Raw genomic sequence first — 18,822 nt, forward strand, 5'->3', positions numbered from 1 at the left:
TCTGTATATTATTCAATCTCTGATTTATTCTCTATTTGTTGTATCCATTCTTAAAACTTACTAAATCCCTAATCTATTTGGGACTAATTTGTTTTTATTTGTACCATATTTTTCTGATACTGCAGTTTCTTCCTGTAGTTTCTAGTTTTCTAGTTTTCTTTTGTTCGTAAAGTCTGTGCTTCTCTTGGAGCCTCAAGTTCTTCCAGCCCTTCAACCATACAGTTTATCCTATGGAATCTCCCTTTTTAGGACACCTGTTTCTTGGTGTCTAATGGGAGTGTAATTTCTCAGAGTTCCCTTTACAGTGTATGTTGGAGCCATTGTTTTGGGATCCTGTTCTCTCTTACTTGGTTTACTCGTTTTGCTAGAATATATCTTGAAGTAACTTAAGAAATAATGTGTGGGAGGTACACTTTCTGTGTCCTTGCATTGACTTAAAATCGAAAACTTCATTAAATCCCAAAATTGATCAATGCCTTGACCAGTTAGAAAGTTCTAGTTTGAAATTAATTCCCTGCCAAGGAAATGATGGTGTCACTCTCTTCTGGCATTCATGTAGCTGTTGAGAAGTCTGAGGGGAGTGTAATTCTTATTCGTGTATAGGATACCCTCCCCCACCTAGTGCTAGAAGCTTTTTATTTCTTTATGTCTGAAATAGCACAGTAACGTGTCTCACTGAAGGCTCTTTTTTTTGTTGTTTTTTGTTTTTTGAGTTATCAGTAGTCCTTTACACTTTAAAATACATCTCCATTCAGCTCTAACAAAATTTCTTCTATTATTTCTTTCATAATTTCCTTCCCTTTATTTTCTGTGCTTTCTCTTTCTGGAAATCCTATTAATTAGATGTTGGATCCTACCTATTAATTTTATAAATTTTTCTATTTTTTTTCCTACTCTGGTTTATTATTTTTCCTTTTTCTTTTTTTAATTTAAATTCAATTTAGTTAACATATATTGGATTATTCTTTTCGAATGAGAATTTCCTGCTTCATCTGTTGCATATAACACCCAATGATCATGACATCAAGTGCACTTTTTTTTTTTAAAGATTTTATTTATTTATTTGACAGAGATCATAAGTAGGCAGCGAGACAGGCAGAGAGAGAGAGAGAGGAGAAAGCAGGCTCCCCGCTGAGCAGAGAGCCTGACGTGGGGCTCGATCCCAGGACCCTGGTATCATGACCTGAGCCGAAGGCAGAGGCTTTAACCCACTGAGCCACCCAGGCACCCCTAGAGTATATTCTAGCTTCCCAAAGATGCCCATGTCCTAATCCTAAGAAGCTGTGAAAATGTTCTTTTTGTGGCAAAGGGGACTTTGCAGATGCAATTTAGTAAAGGAGCTTGAGATGGGGACATTACACTGGATTAACCAGAGAAGCCCAGTATAATTACAGACATCTGTGTAAGAGGGAGGCGGGAGGCTATAGAAGAGAAAAGATGCTGTGCTCCTGGCTTTGAAGCTCGGGGCCACAAGGCAAAGAATGTAGGTGACCTCCAGAAGATGGGAAAGTCAGGGGAACGGATTCTCCTTTAGAGCCATGGAGGGAACACATCCTGCAGACCCACTTTAGATTCCAGAGCTATAGCATAATAAATTTGTGTTGTTTTAACCCATTACATTTGTGGTAGTTTGTTACAGCGGCCATTGGAAACTAATATAATCAAGTGCTGCCAAACACTATATAAGTCCATGAGCATATGATTTTATTTTTTAAAAGATTTTATTTATTCATTTGAGAGAGAGAGCCCAAGCAGGGAGGCAGGCAGTGGGAGAGGGCGAAGACTCCCGCTGAGCAGGGAGCCCCACATGGGGCTCAATCCTAGGATCCTGAGATTATGAACTGAGCCGAAGGCAGATGCTTAACGGACTGAGCCAGCCAGGGTCCCTGAACATATGATTTTAAATGATTGTAGGGATGAGGCACTTTCAGTTAATTTTTGGTAGTTAGGTGGTAGCTGCAGGAGTGTTGGCTAATAAGATGAGGTAGAAGCAGCTATTGTGAGGAAGGGAACTCCCTGAGAGGTTCCTGGCTCAGAGTTGCAGTTATTCTGGAGGGTATTATAAGGACATTAAATGAGGATGAAAGGAGAGTTGAATTGATGGGTCAATAAACAGAAAGTAACCCCATCCTGACCTCTGCATACAAAACTCCATTTGGTATTTACCACTAGGCAGAAAACTAACACACACACAATGTCTTTCTCCTTCTCTTTGTTTCACATGTACACACTACCTCCAAGGGTTTCCCTCTAAAGAAACTGAAAAAGTCATCTAGGAAGAACATGAACACGGGTGTTCATGCTTTCCAGCCGTGGCTGGCACACCTCAGTCAGCAGGCCCAGTACAGCCTGTCACCTGTTTTTGTAAGACCTGCGAGCAAAGAATGGTGTTGATGTTTTTTTTTTAAAGTTGGGAGAGAAAAAATCCAAAGAAGATTAATATTTTGTGACATGTAAAAACTACATGGAATTCATATGTCGGTGTCCATCCACAGAGTTGTATTGGAACATCGCCACCGTTACGTATTTGCTTACTGTCTGTGGCTGCCTTGCATTATCATGGTGTTGAGCAGAGCCTGTGTACGGGATCTTGTGGCTTTCCACTGCCGTTCAGCACACTTCAGGTGATAGTTAAGCAATTTTAACTGAACTGCATTTTAAGTGCCACATGTATCAATGTACCATGTTATTTTTTTTTTTATTGTCCTTACTTTAACTCTTTTTTTTTTTAAATTTTTTATTTATTTTATTTTATTTTATTTTTTTAATTTTTTATTTTTTATAAACATATATTTTTATCCCCAGGGGTACAGGTCTGTGAATCACCAGGTTTACCCACTTCACAGCACTCACCAAAGCACATACCCTCCCCAATGTCCATAATTCCACCCCCTTCTCCCAAACCCCCTCCCCCCAGCAACCCTCAGTTTGTTTTGAGAGATTAAGAGTCACTTATGTACCATGTTATTTTAATCTTTTTAAAAAAAAAGTTATCAGTGCAGACCTATCATGTCACTTTTTGTGAATTTCAAATGTTGAATTTGAAAAGTGAATTTCAAATGTTGCTCTCTCAAGGCAGAGTAGTGTGTGGATTATCTTGGCACTTAATTAGATGACAGAGCACATCTAGCATTGTGTTGAAGGAATGCAGTACGTGTCAACATGGATTAAGCAGTCATCACAGTATTCCCAACCGTAGGAAAAAATGGTCAGAAAAATAAGACAACTTAAAACAGAGTATCTCATCACAGAATTTATTTACAAATTTTAAAAAGCAAAATGAGGTTGCAATGGAAAGAAATCTTCAGGTAGTTCATCTGTTAGCAAAGCAGGGAAACTCACTGAGCCATGGTGAGTTAATGAAATCACATTTGATTGCAGCAGTAGAAGAAATGTATCCTGGGAAAATTTGTTGTGCACTGTTAGCCTTTACATGAGAAGAGCTACCTGGGACTTTGGTAGACATATCCTTATCAGTTGAAGAGTAAGGCAAACCGATTCCCAGTTATTGGTACTGAACTTATTGATTACTGATCAGTTATTGCTATTTACTAAAGCACCAGTGCCATGTTTGAGACTGAAGAATTCATTAGTCTCAGTGAATAGTCTGGTGGAACAGTTACAGGCAAGGATGCTTTCAAAGAACTTGAGAACTGAGTAATTCAGTAAGACCTGAAATGGAATCTGCTATTTTGTGTAACAACTGACAGTGGTAAGAATATGTGTGGAGCAGACAAACCTTAGTTGGGCAGATGTACAAAGCTTGTGAAATGCAAGTTGTTTCAAGCTTATGGTTATTAATCATAGTAGTGATTGGCAGGTACTTTGTGGAAAATGTTTGAATCTGTCATGTGTTAAAGAACCAGTAATACCAAGCATGAACTTCTTTACGTCTTATAGATGTAAGGGAGCCTGCCCCCCCACTCTCTGCCTTCCTTTCTGCCTACTTGTGATCTTTCTCTGTGTGTTAAACAAATCTTACCCAAAAAAAAAAAAAAAAAAAAATTGAAGTCCAGGGGCACCTGGGTGGCTCATTGGGTTAGACCTCAGCCTTTGGCTTGGGTCATGATCTCAGGGTCCTGGGATCTAGCCCCACATCGGGCTCTCTGCTCAGCGGGGAGCCTGCTTTTTCCTCTCTCTCCGCCTGCCTCTCTGCCTAGTTGTGATCTCACTCTCTGTCAAATAAATTAATAAAATATTTTTTTAAAAAATTGAAGTCTGAAGTTCATTAGGTGGAGAAATGGCATTTTAGGTCACTGGAACACTGCGTGCACATATAGGAAAAGGTCAGAGATCAGAGGACATGTTTGCATGTGGCCGTGCGAGATAGGAGGAGTGGCAGGAAAGGAGGCTGGGAAGGTAAAGTATGGCCAGATTAGGAAGGGCCCTGCATCGTGTGTCCTGAAAATCTGGTTTGGGATGCAAATTTCTGTTGCAATGGAGTTGGTTCATAAATTCAAGTGACATCATATTCTATCAAGATTTAATTTACTGTTAGTGATAAATCAGCCTATCTGACTTAAACATTTCCATTTACCTTAACATTTCCTCTTTATTCAGTGTGTTTGAAATATAGAATCCAAGTTATAGCACTAGTACAAATTGAATTAAGGCTGAAAATGCCCTTAAGTTTGAGATTTTAGACGTTTTCTTGGGAGGAAAAGACTTTTAAGAGGTATCAAAATGATCTAAAAGGGCTAATCATGCTTGATTTTTGTCTACACAGTCTTTAACTGTTTTTGCAAATTGCCTGTTCAGTTTATTATTTTCTGAAATTTAATTTTCTTTGTTTTTTTTTTTTTGTTTTTTTTTTTTCCAGTGGACAGAAAACTGCAGAAAATCAACCTATCCTCCTTCTGGACCAACGTGAGTAAACATCAGATGTTCAAAACTGACTTTGGCCTTTGTGGAGACTTTTCCGTATGTAATTATCTCATAAAAATGACAATAATGAAGAAAAATTTAAGTCATGTCTTCTATATTTAAACAAACTTTTTTTCTTCTGAGACAGCTCTGTTTTTGTTTTTGTTTGGTCAGGTTTGTTTGGCTAAGACCCTGGACAAATACTGAAGTACCCCATGATTAAAATGCCCTCTTCTAGTCTATCAAAATCAGAGAGAAAAAGAATTTCTGTTTTCCAGCAAATTCTGTCGATTGCCAAGCATTTTTTTATCCTGACAAATGCAGAGCTGAACTGTGACTTCCTGTGGTACCTGAATATAAACCATCAGATTATATTGGAAGAAAGTGTAGGGTCTTATATATGAAACCTTCAAGAAATAAACCCCTACTGTGATAATCAAAGATGTTGAGGACAAAACAAGATTAAAAAACATAAGGGAAGGGCCAGTATCATATTTTAGTGCCTTTATGTTAATATTTTTAATATAGGTATATGGCATTTTCAAATCTTTCATGGCTAAATGGGTTTATGAGAAAAATATAAGAACAGCCCACCAGCCCAGAGGGTTCAGAATGTGGAAAAGAAGAGAAAGGTATAAAGAAGGGTAATCTTTTTTGCCCTGCTTTCTTTCTTTCTAAAAGTAGCCTGGGGTGGGCAGGGGAAAGGAGAGTACAGCTTTAACCTGTTAACCTTAGAAATAAAACTGCCAGTTATTGTTCCAGCAAACATGGGTTTACTTGTGAAGAGCAGAGAATTACAATGCAGGACAAGCAAGCTACAGCAAAACCGTAGGGAAGCCAGCAGAACAAAAGAGGAGAATGCTCTTTTACAGAGGAAAGGGGGAGGTTGGGAAGGCTCTTCAAACCAGCTCTTACATTGGAGTAAATGGCGTTTGAAGCATAGTGCCTTTTTATTGGCTGAGTTATAGCAGTGTCTTATTGGCTGGGTTGTTGCCAGCAGAGGAGGAAAGCCTTTCTTCCTGCAGGGCTAGTAAAGTAGTATCTAAAGTATTATCAATTTACAAGGCTCCTTTCTTTCTGCAGGGTTGTAAGTTCAAGCCCCATGTTGGGGGTGAAGCTTCCTTAAAAAAGAAAGTGTTCAAAAATATAAATTAAAAAAGAAAAATCTTTCTTTGAAAGCATCAGTGATCAAGAGTCAGGTTTTCCACATTTCTGTGCAGGGAGGAAGGTGCAGAGTAGTTGGAAATCACTTAAAGCCCTATTTGAGTTAACAAGAAGGTTAGGAGAGAACACTAAGGCACTTCCCATCTAAAGACTGTATCTTCTTAAGGTCATAAGTGTTGGAGATTTTCTCAGAGCACTGAACCAGCACCATCTTACTGAGTACATTTTTTAAAAAGTTCAATAGAGAGCAAAATACAAAACTTAAAATAATTATACAGAACGGAAGAAGTAACAGAACTCCAAATTGTATGATGGCTCTAAGCTAGGACTCTAGACCTGAAAGTAGCTAACTGAAATATTTATTGGCACTGATTGCAATGTAGAAGAAAGGTTTTCCCTGTGGAGGCAAACATGGAGTCATATATGCCTCCTGGAAGTCTCTGCTTCAAGAGACAATGGAAGCAGAATAGTGGATATAGCCAAGAGCACACAGAGTACATTTGTAAACATACAGTACAGGTACATACTAACATTTTGTTAGTAGTCCAGTGGTTTAATGCATTTGAGTGGTGGGAGCTTTAGAATTTCTGGTAGGGCCAGACTGTTATTTGGTCCAAACCAGAGTCTCTTTTTATCAAGACAACAATTACTAGATTTTCAGTGTCGTTTTTCCCTCTCTAGAGTCAGTTGTTGGGCATCTCTTGTCAGTTTTTCTAAATAATCATCTGGGAGAATGTCCCTTTGGACTGTGATAGAGGTTTTTCTCTTGGTCTCCTTAAGAACAGCATTTTTGGTTGAAATACCAAAGGTATTATGAGATGGTTTTATTTGGCCCACAGGAAGTGAGTCAAGTCTGGTATGCCGAAGAACCTTATTAGTAGAGCAGCTGGCAAAAGTATGACATCTAGTACATTTTGGACATAAGAGCCGTTTCTAATCTTATCCTCGTTGTGGGTAAGGACATCTCGTTGTTTCTATTATATTCCAAAGTGATGAATTGCCCCAAAGGTATACTGACTATTGGTATAAATGTCTGTGGTTTTAGCCTTGGTGAAGGGACAAGTTTGAGCAAGGGCATATATTTCATCCTATTGGGTAGAAATAGCCAAAGGTCAAGGTGCTGCTTCAGTGATGTCAAAAGGAAGTTGTGATGGCATACCCCATTCAGTATGTACCACGTACATCCTTTAAATAAGAACTTTCAGGAAGTCATGAAAAAGCTTGCCTTGGTAGAAGAGTTTCTTACAAATTGTCATGAGGGGCCAAAAAGTCATGTCAACAATCATATAGGGTATCATCTGGATCTGAATGTAGTTCTTGTTTGAAGATCAGATGCCCTAAGTATCAAACTTGAATTTGAGCAAACTGCTATTTTTTTTTCTCACTTTGGAGACTTTATTTCCCTTTAAGCCTACAAATTTTAATAGATGGTTGTTGTCTCCTGTAAAGAAGTTTGAGAAGGGTGATAGAGAAGCAAGTCATCTAATATTTTAAGAAAGTAGAGCCTTCCCAAAACTTTCTATCATCCAAATCAGCTTTTAAGGCTTGTGAAAAGTAAGGAGGACTCTGTGAAACCCTAGGGATAAATATTACCATCCAGTTGTATTGCTGTTCTTCCCAAGTGAAGGCAAAAAGATACTGGCTGTTCTCATCAGTGAGCGTACTAAAAATGTTCTGCGTAGTTAAATTCTGAAAAATTTGCTTTCAGTAGGAATGGATATCAGTAGCATATGAAGGTTGGAAACAACAGGATACCAAGGGGGAAACAGTAGTATTAACTGTTCTTAGGTCTGGGACAGACCTCCGTTTGGCCATTGGGTTTTCTTACCGATAAAATAGAGGTATTACAGGGACTAGTACAGGGGATAGTGAACCCTGAGCCTTGTAATCTTCTATTATGGGCTTGATGCCTCCAGGGCCTTCTTTATTTATGGAGTATTAATTCTGCAGAGAGATTTTGAGGGATCTCTTTGAATCTTGTTGGGGAGGTGCACTTGGAATTGTGCCAGTATTAGTTGAGGATTTTGCCTGTTAAGGAGTTGGTAGTTGATCCAGTAGGAGCAAATAATCAGTGTTCCTAGATGCAGCTGTAGTCAGAGATGGAGCCAATGAAAGATGTGGAAGGTCATTTAATCCCCTTGGTTCGCTCTTTTGATTACTGTTAACAAATTCTAGAATCATTTCCCCTTTGGGGAGAAGGCAATTCTGGCATGATAGTTTTGTGAGAAATCTTGGCCCAGTAAATGAATAGAGATGGAGGAACGCAGAGGGAAAAAAAAGGATGCATATCTCTCAATAGGTTTGACAAAAGGAAATAGGTTCAGAGATGGGAACCTGTTGAGGTTTATGAGAGATTACCTCCTTCTTCTCCCACCTCCCCGCCCCCCCCCTTCACCTCACCCCCCCTTTCACCTCACCTTAGCTACTTGAGCTTGTGTAGTGCTCTGAGGTAGAGGCTGCTTTAAAGCAGTAGGATTAAGCATGGAGAGTGTAGCTCTAATGTTGATACAGACATAGATTTTTTTTTTTTCCCCCAGTCTGGAAAGTGGTTTCTGTAGGTCACTGAAGAGGGAGGGTTGGGATGAGCACCTGTAGCTCCTCAGGGCCTTGTGTTTGGGAATTAGATGGTTAGACAGCACCTAGAGCACTTAAGTTTGTCCCAGCTTTTTAGTAATGCCCTGGCTCTTTGCAGTAATAGCACAAACTGGAAGGTTTTTGGTTTAAGCCTTATTCGCCCAAGTTGGAACTTGAGAATGTTAGCAGTCCTTTAGGTGACCCATCTAGGACACAAGCAAGCTGAAATGGTTTTCCATTTCATCCTGGTCCTCTTAAAGATTCAAGGAGGGGGCGCCTGGGTGGCTTAGTCTGTTAAGCATCTGCCTTCAGCTCAGGTCATGATCCCAGGGTCTGGGATCAAGTCATGAATTGATTTGGCTCCCTGCTCAGCAGGGACTCTGCATCTCCCTCTGTCCTTGGCCCTGCTCATGCGTGCACTCTCCCTCTCTTCCCATTCCCCAGATAAATAAAATCTTAAAAAAAAAAAAAAAAAAAAAGACTCAAGGAGAAACATCCTAGTTTGGGTCATTGATGAGTACAGAGTTAAATATTACCTGGTGGATTCAGCATTTAAAGGAAAACCAGTACCTTCTTTAAAAACAATTCGGAGTCAAGTCAATTATAGTAGTTATGAAGAGATTCTTCAGGCTTTTGTGCACAAGCCTGAATTTTTGTTCCCATCGACATGCTTAGGGAAAGCTGCTGTAACTGCCCAGTGGATATTCGTTGTGAGTGTTCTAGTGTCTTACCAAAAGTTAGGAGTCTGTTTCTCTACGTGTCCTTCAGGATGTTCCTAGTGGACTAGTTTCATCCAGTTTTTGGTCTGGCCTTTGCAAGTAAGCATGTGGATTAATGGATATAAATCTGAGAACTAGAATGGTAAATTTGAATAACTAGGGTAAATTCTAAAGCTTGTGGGGTGGGGGAGAGGTCACCAGTCACTTCAGAAAACTCTTCATGACTTGCATAGTTCCCTTAGTACAGGAGCATAAGAAACTTGGCATTTCTATAGATCATCGGAAGGCTCAGCTTCAAAGGGGCAGGTTTTAGCAGGTTCAGGAGAAGGAGCGGGGAGTACTTCAGAGGGAAAAGGAAGTTCAGCAATGTAAAAAAACGAAAGTAGCACCTGCCAGGTGTCAGGAAACAAAGGTAGAGCGGGGAGAAAAGGTCTCTGAAGCTATTTTGACTTCTTTCACTTGTCTTGTCAGTTAATTTAGAAATAGTATCTTACAAAGAGGCAAACTCAAAATCCTGAAGGGATTCAGAAGCCTCAAGGTACCATCTAAAACAGGCATCCCATTTAGGTTTGTTTGTTTTTTAGTGGCTGTGCTTTCTAATTTACTTTTGGGTAAACTAAGTTTGGGGAGATCCGAAGTTCCCCATAATGGGCATTGAAGTTCTAGTTACTTTTGGTTAACTCAGTCTCTTTAGTTATAAATGCATATGCAGTTTTGAAACATAGAACAGCTGGGGTCCTAGGAGGGGCCGAGTATCCTCGAAGCATTTTGATGACTGAGATCCCATTTCTTAGAAATTTTTCTCTAGGGTAAAGAGAAAAAATGCTAAGTAGCACAATTTCAACAGGAACAGCCTGTTTCCAGAAGGCATTAGGCCAAAGGCCAGTATCGTTCCAGTAGGAACAATCCAGTTCCAAATTGGAGTCATACCAAAAACTAGTGCATAGCCAGCGGGCACAGTCCAATCCCAAAATGAGTCAGTTCACAGCAGTCTATACAGGAGTCAGTACAGTTAGAAATGGTCTGATTTTGTAAAGGACTCAGTAAGTACTCTCAGATTAAAAAAAGAAACACACACACAAACAAGGCCTTAAGACAGATCCTAAATAAAGCCTGGAGAGCTCTCAAAAAGAGAGTGGAGCTTGAATCTGAGGGAAAACTTACCCTCCAGCCCAAGGATTGTCAAGAAAGAAGGGAGCCCAGGTGGCTCTGTGGTTAATCCTCACCTGTTTGCTCACCAGCCTTGGAGTCGTTGGGAGCTTTCTCTGTATTCCACTTCTGATCACCAAGTAATGTTAACCTTAAACGTAAATCTGCCAGTTATTTTACCAGCGAATATAGGTTTATTCAGAAATAGCAGAGAATTATAGTGAGGGACAAGCAACCTAGGGCAAAACCTTAGGGAAGTCTGCAGAACAAAGGAGAGGAACGATGTTTTCTAGAGGAAAAAGGGGAAGTTGAAAAGGCTGTTAAAATAAGTCCAGTGGAGTGAACCGGGAGTTGGAAGAATAGTGGCTTCTCATTGGCCGAGCTGTTGTCAGGGCAACCTTTCTTCCCCTTGGGGGGGGTGGGGGGGTGGGGGGTGGTAGTAAAGTAGTAGTTAAGGGTAGTATCAGCTTGAAAGGCAGCTTTCTTCCTGTTGAATCTGCAGTTGGGCCTGACAGCTATCCTGCTGCCCCCGACTCCAGACTAAACGGCATTTACTTTTATTAATTTTCAGAAACCAGCAGTATCAAGATGACATTCTTGATTTTTGTAACATGCCAATTATATATATTGTACGCACTTGCCTAAATTATGTAATAGCCTCTGTCCCAGATACAGTGCCACTGTAATGCACAAAATTCTTTTGATTTACTCACTTTTCTGTGGAAAAAGGCAAATATTTGACAGGAAGTAATTTAGGAGTAATCAGTTCCTATGTTCTTCTAAAGCCAGTGTGCTTTCCAGCCCTTGGCTTGCTCTCTGGAGGTCTTCCTTTGTGTCAACACTGGCAACATCTTGCTCTTCAGTGCCTTATTGATTACATGCATCTCTTGATTGGTGTCACTGCCCCCAATTCATTTAACACATAAGGAACATCTTCCATGTTAAAGACTTTTTTTTCCTACTCCCTTTCATGTCCACCTTACGTGTGTCTATGAACTGATTATCCTGCAAACCTTCCCTCCTTGGGCTTTGAACTGGTTCCAGGCTACTGAGTGTATGTATGTGTATACACGTGTATAAAGACGGGTACAAAACCCACATGTAGAAATAAACACATTTTCCCCATATTTATCTATCTATACAATGTAAATTTTTTTTAAAGATTTTATTTATTTATTTGACAGATCACAAGTAGGCAGAGAGGCAGGCAGAGAGATAGGAGGGAGCAGGCTCCCCGGTGAGCAGAGAGCCTGATGTGGGGCTCGATCCCAGGACCCTGAGATCATGACCTGAGCTGAAGGCAGAGGCTTTCACCACTGAGCCACCCAGGTGCCCCTACAATGTAAATATTTTTGTCCTGGTATCTCCCCTGGATTCCTTCCTACTTCCCTAGCCTGTTCTCTGCAGAAAAATCTTCCATTCTGCTCTGCTGCTTTCCTCTGAACTATAACTGTGCCTTGGGATATGAGAGGGGAGTGTGGTATTCATATACCTTTGAATGACAACAGAATCCTCCTCTACATTATTTTTGATTGAGTACATCGATTCTGGAGGTATGCATGGGCATCTGTGAGGGAGGAGAGAAATACCTGTTTATCCAGCCTGACCAGTTACATTAGGGCTGGAGATCAAGGGACTGACAGCTAGAGCACCCCTGAATCCAACCAGATCCCATTAGCATTTATTTTCTACTGCTCCCTGGCGCGTAGCAACTGCCTTCTTGTTTGCGTGTTCGTGTGTTGTGTCACATGGACTAGTTTCTGAGCCACCTGTGGAGCCAGGTGGGTTCAGACAGTTCTTCATAGTGCCTGTGATGACCTGGGCACAGCAGATGCTAAGTCTCAAACATGATTTAATGATGTTTATTGTTTGCAGTAAAGTGGGAAAATATTCTATAGTCATGACTATTGATTGAATACCGATACTGCTGAGTATATTTTGTGTGTTTCGTGTAATCTTTACTGCCCTCAGTAAGGTAGATAATGTTTATTTTTCTAGGAAACTGAGGTACAGATGTTAAATATGGAGATATTTTAGAAAAATATTTAATGAGAAGTAAAATGTGGGATCATGGTTAAGCTTTAGTTATTAAAATGATTTTGTTAATCAGTTTCACAGTTCTTTCAAAGGTGGAGGTGTTATTAGAGAGAGATTTGGGGGTCTCCCCATGCCCACTTAATCTAATCCTCTGCTGTACTGAGTTTATCTCTTCCCCATTTCTTCTTTGGAATCCTTGAGCCTACCTAAAGAAGAATCAGGGTGGATATAGATTTGGGTTATGTTGATATTCTAAGGGGAAGAGCAGCTGATGGGAATTCAGAAAACCTGTCTTAGGGCAGTACCACCAATGTCCACAGCTCCAGTGGCCACTACTTTACCATCACTCCTAGACATGGAAATCTGGGTGCTTGCTGGCAGTGGGGGAGACCACTGGTAGCACCTCCCTGTAATGGGATGAACAAGATTTTTTTTTTTAATTGTGGGACCAAATGTTGCTTATGAAATTATGACCAGTTAGAAGCTGAATTAATTTTTTATATTAAGCTTTTTTTTAGGAATTAAGTATCAAAGTCTTTAATATAGATATCAGTTACTGTAGCTCACACCAGCATGTACCTTATGTTTCTCTGGAGCAGAAAAATAATGGTGCACATGCTGGCTGTTTTTAGGCATACCTCTAAGCTGATAAATCACTGAATGGCACACCCTTAGAGGCATAGTAAGAAGATCTGGAAGATAATGTTTCTGTAGCTAAGGAGAAAGGTGGTAGCATTCATCTACCAGAAATAAGCTCCAAGGATAAAGGAGTGGACGTTGCTATATCCTCAGAGTAGAACCTGCTATTTCTCTGTTGAAGAGTAGTAAATGCATATGATTGGAACAGTTCTTGGGTGTGCACTGACAACAGAAGAATGCATGGCAGGAAGAGTCTCATGGCTGAGTGAGTACTGAAGGTTTCTGAAGCCAGTCATGGGAAGCTAATACATGTTGCCACTTCTGGAAGCTTAAAAGGCAACTGTACAGAAGCCAGTGCTAAGATAATGATTTGGCAGTAGTGTGACTGTCTAACAGGGAATTCTGAGACTGGGAAACCAATCAGAGAAGTGCCCAAAGCCTAGACTAAGTCTCTGCAGAGATCTAGGAGGGCACAAAAGGCAGATATTTTCTAGCACTGAGATTCAGATGACATGTGGCTCTGAGCCAAAATTCTTTCATTTATCTTCAGTTCACTTTAATCTTCCAGAATGTATAACTCTATTCTAAGATTTCTGAAATTGTTTGTGATTGTGTATACAACATAGGGCAGAAACACTAGCTGGGAAAATGAGCTTTTGTGCAAACCATGGTTTGAGTACTAGCTTCTATGTTATTGTTAAGAATATGCCTCTAACATATCCATCTCAATGTAACTGTCTAACTCCCGTCAAAAATCTGCTTTTTTCATTTTATGGTTCCACGCCTCTCATTACAGCTATAGGGGTCCAGTTCCATGGTACACCATAAATCTTGACTTACCGCCCTACAAAAGATGGCATGAATTGATGGTTGACAAGGCACCAGCGGTATGCTGATTGTTAAATCTTCTATTTCTGACATTACTGAATATATTGCATTTTTAAAAGAGCATTTCATGAAATTACACACCAAGTATTTTAAGGATATAATTTTGATATTTTTCTCCTGTTAACAATAATAGAAGAAATTATGCCATTTTTCTATAGCTTCCTGATCTTTTTACTCACCTTTGCCTTTGTTTCTATCATCATTTTCTAATTAATTAATAAAATAGCCTGTTAAAGATGCATTGTGTGTATAGATTAGATGAAAATATTTTCAAATAGCACTCTCTCTATATATGGATAAATCAAAAGGTCTTTGTTTTCATATTACCAATATTAATCTTAAGTAGTCAACATTTTTTATGTCTCTTATTAATTAAATAATTTATTTATTTTTCAGCTAAGAATTATAGTGAATTCCCTGAAGGATCTAGTAAATGCATTTGTGCCAAGTGGAAAAATTATGCAGATAGTGGATCAAAAGTTGGTAAGAAATATTATTTCCTACAATAAATTTTAAACATACACATATCCACATATACACACAGAGTTCAGAAAAGGCTCTGGTATTAAAGGCATAAATTGACAACTTCTTCTAAGGAGTTTCGACAAGTTTTCATTTATTCTAGACAACTATCAAAACTTAGAGAGACTTAAAATTCTGGGGTTTGGTAATATATAAATAATAGGACACAAAATAGCATGACAAATTTTGGCAATTAACTGCCCCTTAATTTTAAGTATGGACTACTTAGACAACAGTGGACACATATGTGTTTATCTGGGAGCATGGTATGCCCTTCCCCTTAGACATACAATTGACCCTTGAACAGCACAGGTTTAAATTGGGAAGGTCCACCCATACATGGATTATTTTTCTTATAAATACAGCAAAGTACCATAAATGAAATGTATTTTCTTTTCCTTATGATTTTTTAAAAGATTTTCTTTTCTCTAGCTTTTTAAAATGTAAGAATACAGGTTAAAATACATATATATATAACATAGAAAATGTGTGTTAATTAACTGTTGATATTATCAGTAAGCTTTCTGGTCAGCAGTAAACTATTAGTGGTTTTGGGAGAGTCAAACATTATACGGGGACTTTCAGCTATACAGGAGGTGTGCACTCCTAACCCCACTCATCGTTAATTGTACTTGTATTTGCAAGTTCACTATTGAAAATTTGGCTTGTGTGTGGGTTTTTTGCTTTTTGTTGTTGTTGTTGTTGTTGTTTTATTTGAAGTACTTTGCCTCTATAGCTCAGGACACCCAGAGATTTTTCTACATATGACCAAATGACATATTCAGCCTGGCTCTGCTCTTTAGGGAGGCCCTCAGTAGCTGTGACCATTGAAACTCACTTGAGTTGAGTGTATCTTCTAGCAGTGTATTTGCCAAATCAGCTCATTTTCCTCTTGGTCATGCAGGAAGACTCCATTTCTTCAGCTTCTTTTATTTTTTTTAAGATTTTATTTATTTATTTGACACAGAGAGATCACAAGTAGGCAGAGAGGCAGGCAGAGAGCTCCATGCAGAGCAGAGAGCCCGAGCGGGACTCGATCCCAGGACCCTGAGATTATGACCTGAGCCGAAGGCAGCAGCTTAATCCACTGAGCCACCCAGGCGCCCCTTCAGCTTCTTTTTAATATAGGTGGGACCAATGGAAAATCTAGGGCCTGGCCCTTATTGCTTCCGAGAGATCCTTATCACGCTGTTTTGGTCCTTGCTTTGGGACCCTGTATGTTCTGCAGGGTACAAAGGATTGGGAAGACCACCAAGGGCCTAGGGCAAATGTTTCAGCACTTAGGACATTTGGGATTGGATAATATTTTGTTGTGGGGACTGTCTGTGCATTGTTGGGTGTTTAGCAGCATCTCTAGCCTCCACCCACAGGGTGTACCCCTTCATTTTTGAAAACCAAAAATGCCTCTGGGTATCACCAAATCTGCCCTAGAGGATAAAACCACCCCTAGTTAAGCATCATGGAGTCCTAGAGACTGGATGCTCTATGCTTATCATCCCTGAGACACTTGCACCTGCCAGCCGCCAACTCTGTTCTCCCACATACTCATGCTTTCAGAGTCTTTGATTAAGTGACCCCTTCATGTTTACTAACCAGACCTCCCCCACATACAAAGGTTCACAGGAACAACAGACAGGAGGCCCTCCCATTCCCCTCCTCTGCATGCCAGCAGGATGGTACGTGTCCAGGATTGCATTCAGACAACATTGGGTTCTTTTCCCTTAATCATTGGACTTTAAGGCTGGATCAGTCCCGTAATAACTATATCCTTTCACACATTTCTTAAGCTGTGAAATGTCAGGTTTCTCATCAGGGAGAACACACTAATAATAACACGTATTTTATATGTTCGCTGTGAGAATTAAGGGAAATACTGTATATAAAGCACAGTGCCTGAATATGATTAAGTGGTTAATACATGTTCAGTAAGTCATCTTTGTTTGTTACATAGGCAGGAATATTCCACTTGTGTAATGCTTTGAATTCCTAAGGAGTGGAAGTAAAAGTGCTTAGATCACATGATATAAACACCAAGTTGGTGACAAATGAGACTTGCGGATTTTAAGCACTTTATTAGCGAGAGGCTGTGAGCTTAAATTGTAATTTCACTTTTAGTGGAAAGTTGCCTTTGAGAATAAAAATATGTGCTGGCTGGGATTTTGCTCCTGTGTTCTTTGTTTGCTAACAAACTGTGATAATGCATCTAGCCCGGGAAGCCCATTTACCAAGACAGAAGGTTTTGTGAATGAATAGAAGACAGTGTGGATAGGAAGTGTAGTGATTAGGATGCATTGCCAAGGTGAGAGGGTGAGTTTGGGTGGAGATAAGGGTACGGTACTTATGAAGTGTTTGTGGGCCATGTTAGTCATCCAAATGCAGTTATTGCCAGTTATCTCTTTTTTGTGGAGAACGGGGTAAAATACAAGGCAGGAAAAAAGTCATAGGTCTTGGCATAATACCTGAGAACAGTTGAGTTTAAGGGAATAAAAGCGATAGTTAAAGAACGAGGGGCCCAATATTAAGTCTAGAAAGAGTCTCTTAGAAATATAGGATATAAAAGTGCTTTATAGGGGCACCTGGGTGGCTCAGTGGGTTAAAGCCTCTGCCTTAGGCTCAAGTAATGATCCCAGGGTCCTGGGATCGAGCCCTACATCAGGCTCTCTCTTCAGCAGAGCCTGCTTCCTCCCCTCTCTCTGCCTGCCTCTCTGCCTACTTGTGATCTCTGTCTGTCAAATACATAAATAAAATCTTTAAAAAAAAAGTGCTTTATAATGACTTTTATTACTTCTCATGGAAGGAGCATCTAGAACATATTATATGTAAAAGAACCAAATCTCAAAGCAACCCTTTAGGTCAAATGTTTGATAATTTATTTGTTTTCCAGCCTGGCCTACTTGGCAACTTTCCTGGTCCATTTGAGGAGGAAATGAAGGGGATCGCAGCTGTTACTGAGATACCTTTAGGTAAAGTTCACTTTGCAGCTTTTGTAAGATTTAATAAAGCACTTTAAAAATTTTCTATTGAGGTATGGTCTACATACAGTAAAGTGCATAGATCTTAAGTATACAGTTCAATAAAACTTTTAAAATGCATGAATTCATGTAATCACAACTCAGGTCAAGACGAGGAAATTCTAGCAATCCAGAATGCTCCATCATGCCATCTCACAGATAGTACCAAATCCCCAAGTTAACTGCTTATTCTGACTTCACCATACATGAGTTCTGCCTTCTTGAACCTCCGTACACAGTGTGAACTGTTGTGTCGGGTTTCTTGTAGTTATCTAGAGTACTGAAATCTATCTATCTAGAGTACCTATCTAGAGGTTGTATGCTACTGTATAAATAGGATGTTTGGGTGTTTTCTAGACTTTGGATATCAAGAATAAAACAGTTATGAATATTCTTGTATCTGTCTTTGATGGACATGTTCACTCATTTCTGTTGGATATATTGGATTATAGGGTAGCTGTGTTTGAGCCTTGTAGATTCTGCCAAGCAGTTTTCCAAAGTAATTGTATCCACTGACAAATAGTACAAGAGTTTTACTTTCCTCTCCTTAATACGTCTCTACCTGCTAGCATCAGTGTTTTTCATTTGAGCCACTTTGTTGAGTGTGTGGAATCCCATTATTGTGTCATTTGCTTTTTCTTGATAACTGTAAGATTGTACGACTATTGACCTTTTCTTTCAGTGGTTAGCGTTTTGGTTGTTTTTGCTTCTTTAGAAAAATGATTAAAAAAGATAGTCTGTCTCTCTTTCCTTCCTTCCTCCTACAGTTGAAATGTTTGTTACAGTCTTTGCCCATTTTCATTGGTTTTAAAACATTCTTTTTTTTCTAAGTTTTTCTTTTAATTCCACTTAGTTAACATAGTGTTATATAGTTTCAGGTGTATGATGTAGTGATTCAGCAGTTCCATACATACGTCACCTGGTGTTCATCACAAGTGCACTCCATAAATCACCCACCTCCCCTTTGGTAACTATCCGTTTGTTAAGAGTCTGTTTTTTGATTTGTCCCTCTCTCTGTTTTCCCCTTTGTTCATTTGTTTTGTTTCTTAAATTCCACATATGAGTGAAATCGTATGATATTTGTCTTTCTTTGACTGACTTATTTCACTTAGCATTATACACTCTAGCTCTATCCATGTTGTCGCAGATGGCAAGATTTCATTCTTTTTTATGGCTGTTTAATGTTACATTGTGTATATACATGTATATAGATATAGACACCCCCCCCAAATCTTCTTATCCATTCATCATTCAGT

General features: G+C 39.5%; 1 protein-coding gene across 1 annotated transcript in view; it reads left to right on the forward strand.

Moving 5' to 3' along the window:
- ASAH1 (N-acylsphingosine amidohydrolase 1) overlaps positions 1 to 18,822 on the forward strand; it is a 45,473-nt gene that overhangs the window by 13,687 nt on the left and 12,964 nt on the right. Inside the window, exons 2-5 of the mRNA XM_082715607.1 lie at positions 4,820 to 4,866; positions 13,942 to 14,032; positions 14,430 to 14,516; positions 17,440 to 17,518. Coding sequence (XP_082571733.1) covers positions 4,820 to 4,866; positions 13,942 to 14,032; positions 14,430 to 14,516; positions 17,440 to 17,518 — 304 coding nt within the window. The remainder of the gene's footprint in view (positions 1 to 4,819; positions 4,867 to 13,941; positions 14,033 to 14,429; positions 14,517 to 17,439; positions 17,519 to 18,822) is intronic.

The sequence above is a fragment of the Mustela nivalis genome, assembly GCF_964662115.1.
Source record: "Mustela nivalis genome assembly, chromosome: 20".
Classification (NCBI taxonomy): domain Eukaryota; kingdom Metazoa; phylum Chordata; class Mammalia; order Carnivora; family Mustelidae; genus Mustela; species Mustela nivalis.